Genomic DNA, 12,082 nt, shown 5'->3' on the forward strand with positions numbered 1-12,082 from the left:
GCTGGTGTCAATTGCATGCGTGTGTTTCAATCTGTCATTGTTGATCATGAATTTGGTTGTTTTTGTTGCCATTCAATGTGAACCGCATCGTGATTTATTCATTGACTGTTCGACCTACTGACCGGCCGGTACATATGACGTGCACTGGCAATTTAAAAATAAACGTTGACTCGCACACTCTCGATACATATAAAGCTCTCACTGGCACCAATCACACACGTGTTTTGATTTTATAATACTATATTATATATACTATTTTGACATGTAATTTTTTGCGGTAACATAATTACTGCACAAATCTTTCTTCTAATTAATTTCCTTTCAATGTGCACAGATTCATGCACCGGGCCACTAGTTAAATAATAAGAGCTAACCATTGGTCTGACAGGTACTCTAGTTCTGAAGTTGGGGTGTGAGTAAAATATATTTAAAGATATTTGTAGCAATTGTAACATGATAGGAAAATGATCTGGGATTTCTATTGGCAACAGAGTCACAGTTACTGCTCATACTACCGTGGTTTGTTGCCGGCATTGATCATGAAAGGAAATGCTAAATTTCAGTTTAGAGGTTAATGAAAATAAATACGTAATTTTTTTCCCCCATTCAAGTTCCTTGACCTTGGATCCCAGGTCAATTATCTCTGCTGTAAAGGAACTTGATATATAAAAAATCTAAATGTCAGAACAAAGCCCACTGATGAAGGGTACGCCCTCCACCAGTTTTCTCTAAATAATAACACCCCCTAATATAGCCAAAGCATAATTTTGTGTAAAGCATTTTCTTTTGCTGTTCTGTGGAACTCCTGATACCCACAACTCTGAAATAGAAACTCCTGGAAATTCTCCAGCATGAAAAGCCAAGTTTCCCTAATTTCCTCCATTTCCTTTTCTATTTTTCTATTCCTTAAGCCCTCTTCAAAACCACCACGTTCCTGGTTCTCTAACCTCTCCCTTTTTCTCTCTTACTGCTGCTTCCTGTACACAATAGCTCACACAGACCACACTAACCCTCAGTTGGACATCAGGATGTGAATGTAATCAGTGCCGCTCCATTAGCTGCAGTAAGCAAGCCGCCTAAGCGAAGGTAACTACAGCATGTCCACCACTGTCACCGGAGCTTGGTGTCACATTGGGGCCGATATAACTCTCCCTGCACACGGCTGGCTCAGGGCCCAGCCCAGGACTGGACCTGGCCTTCTGGCTGTCTCCCCAGGGACACAGCTCTGCTAAGTGAGTGCAGCGCCCAACACAGAAAAATACACTGAAGAGTTGAGTGCTTCAAGTAATTAAAAGGACAAACACTTTTTGGTGGCAGTATGCATTTTTTGCAAACTAATAAGTTCTCAACATCTCATTGGGTTAAACTAAAAAAATATATGATGTTTGTTTTTTGTTAGAAACAGAAACACCCTGCTTTATATTTTTCCCCCCAAAGTCTCATTATGTATTCATTGAATTTTTTTCTGAAGTTAGGGAGCCAAAATAAAATTTTTATACTCTCTGTGTCTAGCATGAAAAGATAGATTTAATTTAAATTGATGTAAAAAACAACAACATTGCAATTTAATAGAACCATTCTAGATACTTGTGCTTTTGTATCAAATCATAGAAGCCAGTAGTATGAATTTTAATTACTATTCAGAAATATGATAATAATAGAATGGGCAATATTCAGAAAGCAATTACATTTGAGAACAGCACTAATAGTAATGGTGGGAATAGGAAGTGTCAGGTTTTGCCAACTTTGCGCCAACCCTGTACTAACTACTCTCTATAACTTGTGTCAGCCTCAGAATTACCTGGAAGGTAGGCATTATTCACTTCATTTTACAGATAATGAGACAAAAATCTAAAAATATTGAGTAAGAACCCAAATCCCACAAGTAGTGACCACTTTATAACTGTGTACCCTGGCTTGATAGTTGAAGGTCAATTGATCAAAAAACAAAACAAGAACAAGAAAGCAAAGGCCTAAGTATAAGAACATGTAAAATTCCTGCCCCTCACCCAGTGGGGCAACAAGGGAAGGATTTTCTTTTCTCTAGAGAAGAGAAATTAAACTGTGTTAAGAATCTAACTATTTTAAGAGTCCTGAATAGTATTTACATTTTGGTGTCATTCTTGGTTGGCTTGGTTTTTCTCCTTCCTCCTTAACCTTGACTTGTGATGCTGGCCATGGAGGGGGTGATGAAGCTCTTCCATATCCCAGGGATGAGAGCTCAGTTCTGGAATGGCTACAGGAACATTGGTTGGACTGGTGAGGTCCAAGAGAGAGGGGTCCGGGCCAGTGAAGAGAAGGCTCAGATAGGTTCTAGCCTTCTCGAGCCCTATCTGGCTGATCCTGAGTTGGTTCAGTTTCCAGGAAGCTGGGTCCCCCAAGGGATTTCTTACTTTGCTGGCTTTGTTTCTTAAACCTCCAACTATACAGGAGGTGAATATGGCTCAGATTATGGATTGTTTACTTTCTTATTATAACGTTTTCCCCTGATTTTCTGGTAGGTATCAGAAACATCTAGAAGTTGCCAAAAAGATTGGAATTAAAAAAGCTATTTCAGCAAACATTTCCATGGGCATTGCCTTCCTGTTAATATATGCATCATATGCACTGGCCTTCTGGTATGGATCCACTCTGGTCATATCAAAAGAATATACTCTGGGAAATGCAATGACAGTAAGTATTTTTTCTAATATTTATGAAGAATCTAAAAATATTATTTATCCATCTTCCTTGTCTTTACTTTCATATTCCTCCTTTTCGAAAGATGAGCCATGATTATAGGCTTTTTTTCTTTTGGTGAGTCTTTGCTCTGTCCTGTGGGCAGAGTTGGCCTAGACTACACAAGGCGTAATCATGAGTAGGGGCAAGAAAATAGCATGTAGTAAGAAACATATACAATATGCAAAGGAAATAAAAATTGAATGACTTTGTGAATAGACAAATATGAATTGGAGCCATCCTCATTCTGCCCTTGATTTCCATTATATAAGAAAGTAAACATTACATAGTGATGGAATGTTAAACTTATATATCATAAAACATCAGCTATCTGAAATAGGAGATGAAAAGTTATTTTAGTTTCCTTTTCTTTTTCAAAATGAAGATAGCTTTATTTTAAGATTATAAAAATAATATATTCTAGTTATTAAAAGGATTAGAATTTTAAAAAATAGGAATTACTTAGAATTACTCATAATCTAATAATATACATTTAATGAGAACTTTTGGCATATATCTTCCAAGTGTATATATTTTCTATATACACATATGTTTTTCTTTTAAAACTGGGATTGTATTATATCATTCTGCAATCTTTTTTTACAAACTAGAAATAATTTTATAACCATCTTTCCATGTCAGTGACAGAACAACATGTAACCGTTCAAACAGTAATCTTTTAAAACCCGAACTTCCCTATATTTTCAAACAAAGGATACTGAACACAGTTTGTCCCTCTGCTGATGACTTCGGGCCATTATGAAAATTGATCACTTCAAGTTGTTTTCTAGAGTGGTATCTTCAGACTCCACTGAGGTGTGGAGGGCTGTTTGACTGGATGAGCATTCGTAATTGCTGTGACTTTTCTTTTTTCTCTCATTTTGGTCTTCTCTCTGATTGTTAGCTTAGAAGCTCTCCACCTTTCTTCAGTTCCTTGCTTGCTAAATTTTATGAAGAAAGGAGACTGAATCCTGACTTTGCTATTCACCTTTTGTGCCAAGTGTGTCCTCTCTGGCCTTGTCTCCCCCTTGGCAGTACGTGGACAGCAACAGCTCCCTCATGGGGCTGGAGGGTGATATCCGCCCACAGTGCAGGGAGCCAGCAACACCCTCTGGGTAAAGGGCTCTAGTGCATTAACTTTAATAACATCTATTTTGGTAGAGACTTTTTGCTTTCCTACTGGCTCTTACCTTATTGCAGACAGTGGAGAGATAATGAGGGATATTTGAGTTCTGGCTATGTGAAGTGTCATTGTTCCTGTCTTCTGGGAAAAGCCAAACTATGTGTATAAGTTTCACCATACCCAGAGAGAAAGAAGTAATTTCTCTTCATTTATGTTTTCCTCAGTTGAGTTATGCTAATAATCTGGATTCCTGAAGCTATATTTTTGGCTTTTCTATATCAATTTATTTTCCTACTTAAAAAAATATAAAGGAAAATGTGTTAAGTTTTGTGTGGTATAGTACAGAATGATTATACAAAGGAATTATTCATCAGTGCACACAGATGTGATTGTGTTTTATAATGTGTGAACTAATTCTTATATTAAAATCTTATTAAAATATGTATGTAAAATGGTACTTTTTAAGGAAAATTCCATGGGCCCCAAACCTACCATGTTTCATCCTTTTTAAAAAATATATATTTTTATTGATTTCAGGGAGGGAGGAGAGCCAGAGAGAGAAAGAAACATCCATGATGAGAGAGAATCACTGATTGGCTGCCTCCTGCACACCCCGCCCTGGGGATCGAGCCTGCAACCCGGGCATGTGCCCTGACTGGGAATCAAACCATGACCTCCTGGTTCATAGGCCGACGCTCAACCACTGAGCCACACCATTCAGGCCCATGTCTCCTCTTGAACATTCTGAATATCATATAAATATATAGTTAGAGAAAATGAGAATAGTAATAGCGATGGAAAATGCTTCCCTCTGGTGGTATTCGCTTCAGAATCAAGGCAGTAGGTTTGAAGAATCTTTCTGACTCTGTATGAGTTCAGGAGAAGAGCAATAGATAGTTTCCCAAGCCGGACAAATATTTTTGAGGTTGAAGAAACACATTTGTGCAATGAAATGTTATAGTACCTGGTAACCTTGTACGTTTTGCTCTTTTGCTAAAACAATTTTAAAGGATAAACCTAAACGCAACCCTTTGTATCGTGTATTTCACACAAATCATGTTTGAGATCCTGGACCCCAGAATAGGGCTTATAACTCTTTCTCACTTTCTTTTGTTCAGGTCTTTTTTTCAATTCTGATCGGAGCTTTCAGCGTTGGACAGGCTGCTCCTTGTATTGACGCTTTTGCCAATGCAAGAGGAGCAGCATATGTGATCTTTGATATTATAGATAAGGTGAGTCAATTATTGTGATGCTGAAAAGTTCCTTGAGGCTTGGGTAACTAAGTCTGGCTTTAGGTTAAATGTCATGTGAACATTAATTATGTGAAATTAACAACCTCTTTTTAGTAATGAATGAAGCAAATGCCTCTTAGTAATATTTCTAAAAGTTTATCTTTAGTATAATAACCCTGATCTCGTTTTGGAAAGGTACGTCTGCACCTGTGTAATTATTAGAGTTCAGAGCACAGACGTTTGTCTTCCTAGTTTTTTTTCCCTTTTCTCTTTCCCTTTGTGGCCAGACTAAGAATAATATGATTTCTATACAGGGTGGAAAAATTATTGGTGGAGCCAAAATTGACAGTATGTTTTACTGGGTTGCACCCTTCAAAAAAAAATGATCACTGCATGTTTGATATCATTTTGAATTAACTATGTTGATTGAATAAGTTGTACTGATTGCAATGGAATAAAGAAAATAGTTTTGAATATTAAAATGTCACTGTTTATACACAGATAATCCGCAAAGAGGATAACTGAAATTTGATCATTTAATCTAAGCAATTCCTCCTGTTTCATTGATCCAAGTCATGAGAAAATTGTTCAGCTTCCGAATTTATTGAATGTTTACATTGGCCCTAAATAACTTGCTTTAACCAGTTGTTTAGTCAGTCTTCTTAACCCAATTCATCACATTTATTATTTAGGAATAAACTAATTTTCACTAAATGATGCTATACCTATAATAGTATGTTTTGTTGTATAAACATGAAAATCTGACCATTTAGAAATTTTATAAGGGTATGCCAAAATCTTAAAGTGAAATATTGTACAAAATAAAATGAGTATGTCACTATGATCTTTTAAGGAAATGCTTGTTTTCTGAGAATGAACATTTCCTTAAACACACACACAATCTCTACCTAGGGTTCTATCGTATGGGAGGGAGAGTGTGCCATTCCAGGTGTTATTTTTGGAATTTGCTGAATCATATTCCTTAAAAATGCAATTGTTTATTGTATGATAGAATAGTCATTGAATTTTGTTTTATTTAGAATCCTAAAATTGACAGTTTTTCAGAGAGAGGACACAAACCAGACAACATCAAAGGGAATTTGGAGTTCAATGATGTTCATTTTTCTTATCCAGCTCGAGCTAATGTCAAGGTACTGTAAATAGTATCTATAGGAATTCCTAACACAGGTTGAATGTTTAATCATCTTAAAGACTCTAACGCCTCTAATCTTTTGATATTTATGTGTTTTTTCTTTTGGGGGTTATATTCCTAGATTTGACATTTTTTTTAATGAAGAAGTTGAAAGTTTTATTATTAAACCGTTTCTTGTTTTCCTGCAAGGCTGATGCTTCACTGTCTAAGAATAGCACCAGCAAACACAGTATACTGCAAAATTAAGATAGTGTTGTTCATCATCTGACACTGTAACAACTAACAAAAGCTTTTCTCAACTACCAGTTATTTCCAGTGGAAAGATCATTCAGTATTTTGACCCAATCCTGAGACAGATGTAAGCAAGTTATAATACAAGTGGGGCAAAAGTATGATTATAGTTGTGAGCATGCAAAACACAGTGAATATTCTTGTATTATTATTATTTATTATTGTATTATTTTCCATATAAACAACTCTAAGCCTATTTTTGCCCCACCCTGAATTATATAAGGCTTAAGATAACAATGTTATCTTTGAATTATATAATTTTTATGGCTAGATTTTACCACAAATCATTTCAGGAATTCTTAATATTATACCTTGTAGCCTAGCCTAAAAACCATAGGGCAGTGATGGCGAACCTTTTGAGCTCGGCATGTCAGCATTTTGAAAAACCCTAACTTAACTCTGGTGCCGTGTCACATAGAGAAATTTTTTGATATTTGCAGCCATAGTAAAACAAAGACTTACATTTTTGATATTTATTTCATATATTTAAATGCCATTTAACAAAGAAAAATCAACCAAAAGAATGAGTTCGTGTGTCACCTCTGACACGCGTGTCATAGGTTCGCCATCACTGTCATAGGGTGTTGGGAGGAGGTACATATTGTGTTTATCTGTAATTGTTAGAAAGTTAAGGGGTATTTTTCTTCCAGTTGCATTGTTGTAGTTACTTTTTCCATTGGTACTGCTAAAAGTTGCTAAATCTTTTATCCACAACTAATTTTAGCCAACTATGCTGGACAACTTTATTTAGTGGAGGGGGTTTCCATTTTCACTCCTCGATAGATTTTATGTATTTCTCACATGCTTCTTCACTCATTGGTTCATCTGGTTCTGCAGGGTTACTCAGTGTCATCTTGGTCAGCCAGCCATCTCCATGACAAGATGTGCTGGCAAGTCCTGGCTTCCCTGCAAGAGCTGCATTAATTGCAGTTACTTCTGATAGAGGAGAATAGAGTTTGCTAGCAGCTTTCACACGTTCCTAAGCACCAAATTCATCTTGTTTGATCAATTTTGTCCCAATTTAAGACAGACTACAGTAAACAACGCCTCCCAACGCTTCCTGTGCAAAATTGCAGATTCTCACTGATCCAATACCATTTTCTGTTGTTATCCATTCCTGCTACTCAGTGAGGGCAGACTGGGGCGGGTGCACTGCCTCCTGATGCCACACACCCGTAGGCCCCAGGGCCGCGGTCTGCAGGCTCTGTGCTGCTCAGAGCACCCACAGGAGCACGTGGCCTGGGGGAGGAAACCCAACTCCTCAGTCACGCTGGGCCCATGGGGGCAGGGCCTATTTCATAGTTTTTCAAATTTAACATTGAATCAAATTACTCCCCTTTTAGGACTTTGCTGTGAAGTGTGTTCTTTTTTGCTCTTTTCCTCCCAGATCTTGAAGGGCCTCAACCTGCAGGTTCAGAGCGGGCAGACGGTGGCCCTGGTTGGGAACAGCGGCTGTGGGAAAAGCACGACAGTGCAGCTGATCCAGAGGCTCTATGACCCTGATGAGGGTATGGTAAGTGGGAAGAACTAAGTTCTCCAAATTGGGAAGCTGGGTGCCAATTAGCCCTTTGAAATTTTTTATTTTTTTTTAGTAAAAAATTTGCATGTTAATGTAATTTTGGTACAAGGGGTAGGGCTAGTTTAACAAAGGTATTCAAAATGATAAAAGCCAAAGAAGCTAGACAACACTCTTTTCAGTTCCAACTTAGTGCCTCATAACCTACTACATCATCAGAAACAGTCATCCAAACCACTGAGAGAATTATATTTGATGAGTGATTGGGTTTGGTCAAAATTATTTCATATCTCATTTGCTGACAATTTGGTAATCAGGGCCACAACAAATCTTTGAACAGTAATTAAATTCATCAGAGATAGTTCAGTTTTCTCAAATGTTGGAATATCAGAAGGGAAAAATGGGATAGTCTCATAAGAAACTTCTGGGGATATGAGGGACAGTAATAGCCTAGGGTATATATTTTTGACCTCTTAAATATTTTGTTAAATTCTGAGTGTCTGGGTGTCTCAGTGGATTGGAGTATCATCCCATGCACCAAAAGGTGATGGGTTCGATTCTGGTCAGGGCACATACCTAAGTTCAATTCCCGGTCAGGGCGCTTAAAGCAGGCAACCAATCAACATTTCTCTCTCACACTGATGTTTCTTTCTCTCTCTCTCTCTCTCTCTCTCTCTCTCTCTCTCTCTCTCTCTCTCTCTCTCTCTCTCGGGTGAGGATTTAAAAAAATGTTAAATTCAAACTTACAGAAAAGTTGGAAGCAGGGAACTCACTTTACTCTTTACCCTTCAGGTTTACTAATTGTTTATATTTTGACCCACTTGCTTCATTGTCCTCTCTGCTCTTGTCTTTTTTATAGCAGCCATCCTAACAAATGTCAAGTGTTATCTCATTGTGGTTTTGATTTGCATTCCCTGATGATTAGTGTGATATTGAGCACCTTTTCATGTACCTGTTGATCTTTTGGGTGGCTTCTTTGGAAAAAAAAAAGACAAGGCTATTTAGTTCCTCTGTTTATTTTTAAATCAGATTGTTTTTTATTTTGCTATTGAATTGTATGAGTTCCATATATATTTTGGATTTTAACTCCTTATCAGTATGTGATTTGCAAATATTTACTTCTATTCCATAGATTGTCTTTTTTTAATGTTTTTCTTTGCTGTGCAGAAGTTTCATGGGTTAATATAGTCCTACTTGTTTATTTTTCCTTTTGTTGCCTGTGCTACTGGTGTCATATCCCAAAAAATTATTGCCAAGATCATTGTTAAGGAGCTTTCTACCTATGTTTTATTCTAGGAGTTTTATAGTTTCAGGACCTACATGTAAATCTTCAATTCATTTCAAGTTACTTTTTGTGTATGGTGTAAGATGAGGGTCCAACTTAATTCTTTTACATATGAGTATGCAGATTTATTTTCCCTAAAACCATTTATTGAAGAGATTTTCCTTTCCCCATTGTGTGTTCTTGGCACCCTTATCAAATACTAGTTGATCATATATGTGTGTGTTTATTTCTGGGATCTCTATTCTGTTTCATTGGTCTATGTTTTCGGGGTTGTTGTTTTCCAGTACCTATGTATGTTTTTATACCAGTACCATACTGTTTTGATTACTGCAGCTTTGTAATATACCTTTGTGTATTGAGGATGTTGAGGTATCCCTGTCCCCACTGAGTGCTGGGGCTGGAGTCCTTACAATATCTCAAGAACAAGAACTTTCTGAGACTAGCATAGGAGGATGAATGATTTTTATTTGTGTGGCATTACATCCCTGGGTTTCCCAAGTCCCATTCCCTTTAGCCTAGTTCTGGAAGAAGTGAGCTGGAGATTCAGTAAAGCTAAAAGCAAAGCCAGTGTCCAGAGTTTCCATTCCATTTTGCAGCCGGGAGTCAACCAACATTCCATGTTCAGCATCAGGCTAGTTGCAGTCCATTAGTCCACTATGTGGATGAATTCAGGGAAGCAGGAGGAAGTCCCGCAAGCCAGGAGTCAACCAAGAGGCACCAAGAGGGTGAATTCCTTTGTTCAGGGAATTAAATATCCCCAATCTTCCCACGCTTGCAGTGGCCATGCCCTTTCTGACCAGTGACCTCTATTCTCAGGTGTGACTGAGAGCAAGCACCTTTACTAGCCCCCCTAACTTTACTGGGCATGCATCTACCTCCCTGCTTCCCCTAGCAGTCTGCAGGGAATAGACAGGTGGCTCCCTGGGGAGTGTAAAGCTTTAGCTTCCTGGTGAAGCTGCCCAAATGACATGCCTATAATATTTGGCCTTCCCTTTGCTCCTTTCCTGTTATTAATACCTAGGTTCATTACAGTGGTATCCCTTTGAAGTCAGGAAATGTAATGCCTTCAGTTTTGCTTTTATTTCTCAAGACTGCTTTGACTATTCAGGGTCTTTTATGATTCCATATGAATTTTGTATTTTTTTTTCTATTTTTGTGAAAAATGCCATTGGAATTTTAACAGGGATTTCATTGAATTTGTAGATCATTTTCAATAGTATGGATATGTTAACAATATTAATTCCTCCATGCCATGAACAAGAATATCTTTCCACTTATCTGTCTTCTTTAATTTCCTTTATTAATGTGCTATACTGGGAAAGATATTTGTATTCACTTATCCTTTTTATACCAACCAATTAACAATTTGAAAAATTGCAAGTTTTAGCAAGTATTTATTCCAGCATTTGAAAATATATTTAACTGTAGCAACATTATCTAGCAAGTAATATCTAGATAACAATAGAGACAGTTCAATCAATATTCGCTTTAGAATTCATTAGGCACTATAATCTTTATCCTCCATTTACTAAACTTTCCTCTTTTGAAATTAGAAAGTTAGAGGTTCATCAAGTTTAAATCAGGTTCATTGTTCCTGTCTTTAAAAGCTATTCACCACTACCACATACTCATTTTATACTCAACTTCATTCGGCTGTTTAGTACATGGATGGTCTTGTTTGCAGGCCTCGAGAATGAATGTTTTGATCAGATTAGAAAGTTTCTCATTGCTCTCAGCATGAACTGTTACTCCACTTGTTCATGTGGAGGCTGTGGGCCTGAATCTGTTATCAAGTTACACGTGTGGTTTCAAATGAGGTCCCAGGGAACTGCAGAAGCACTGGAGAAAGATTGACCTTCAGCTGTTAATACCCTGGGCTCCAGTGGAGGGAGGGCAGAGCGGCCTGGACTCCTGTGAGGAGAGACTGGGGCCTGTGGCTCTGGGGAGGGAGCCCAGGGGACAGCCGCCCAGAACCCTGGGCTGAGTCATACTCCTGCACCGCAATAGCCATCCTTCTAAAATCTTCTTAGAGGATTGTTTATTCAACCTTTATTCAGCAAATAATAAATGACCAACATATATCACTAACTGTTACAGGGTGTTATTAGAGAAGAAAAAGTAAGTCACACTCCTCAGCCTGGTAATTCTCTACTTCTACAATGACTGTCCTACAGTGTTTCTTGAAGGAAGTAAAATGTCTAGCAGGTGGAAAATGCTAAAGAAAGTTATGGTGTATTACATATAGTAAAACATCATAATGCCATCAAAACGATATGCAGACTCTGGGTAGGAAAGTGGACTTTTATTCACATTTACTAATGGTAAGCAAAAATAATACTATGCCAAAACTGTATAACCCCAAATGTTTATGGAGAAGTACTCATCCATGAAAAAACTGTATATGTAAGGGGAAAATATCAGGAGAACATATACTTTTTATTGTTATTCTTGCACATTGTTTTTTATTTCCATTCTCATTCTAACCACTGAAATAAGTTCAATATTAGCTAAGACTTTTTTCATAACCAATGAAAGAGTATTATGCTAATTGAAATAAGCCAGTCAGAGAAAGACTAGTGTCACATATCTCACTCATATGTGGAAGCTAATGAACAAAATAAACTGATGAACAAAATACATTCCAAGACATAGAAGCATGGAACAGACTGTGGAATCTCAGAGAGAAGGCAAGGGTGGGTGGGTGTGCGGGAAGAGATCAACCAAAGAACTTGTATGCACATGTATATGCATAACCCATGGACAC

At 37.6% G+C, this 12,082-nt stretch overlaps 1 protein-coding gene across 8 annotated transcripts in view; it reads left to right on the forward strand.

Moving 5' to 3' along the window:
- ABCB4 (ATP binding cassette subfamily B member 4) overlaps positions 1-12,082 on the forward strand; it is a 67,055-nt gene that overhangs the window by 17,561 nt on the left and 37,412 nt on the right. For 5 of the 8 annotated variants that reach the window (XR_004970918.1, XM_036328309.1, XM_036328304.1 and 2 more), the window contains 4 exons: positions 2,502-2,673; positions 4,960-5,073; positions 6,114-6,224; positions 7,905-8,030. Coding sequence is in view for 7 of the 8 variants with exons in the window: in XM_036328309.1 (XP_036184202.1) it covers positions 2,502-2,673; positions 4,960-5,073; positions 6,114-6,224; positions 7,905-8,030 (523 nt within the window). In the remaining variant the exon portion in view is untranslated. Of the gene's footprint in view, positions 1-990; positions 1,087-2,501; positions 2,674-4,959; positions 5,074-6,113; positions 6,225-7,904; positions 8,031-11,512; positions 11,640-12,082 lie in introns of those variants that run through there. The other 3 variants (XM_036328308.1, XM_036328311.1, XM_036328310.1) reach the window with 3 other exon arrangements.

The sequence above is a fragment of the Myotis myotis genome, unplaced genomic scaffold, assembly GCF_014108235.1.
Source record: "Myotis myotis isolate mMyoMyo1 unplaced genomic scaffold, mMyoMyo1.p scaffold_m19_p_11, whole genome shotgun sequence".
Lineage (NCBI taxonomy): Eukaryota > Metazoa > Chordata > Mammalia > Chiroptera > Vespertilionidae > Myotis > Myotis myotis.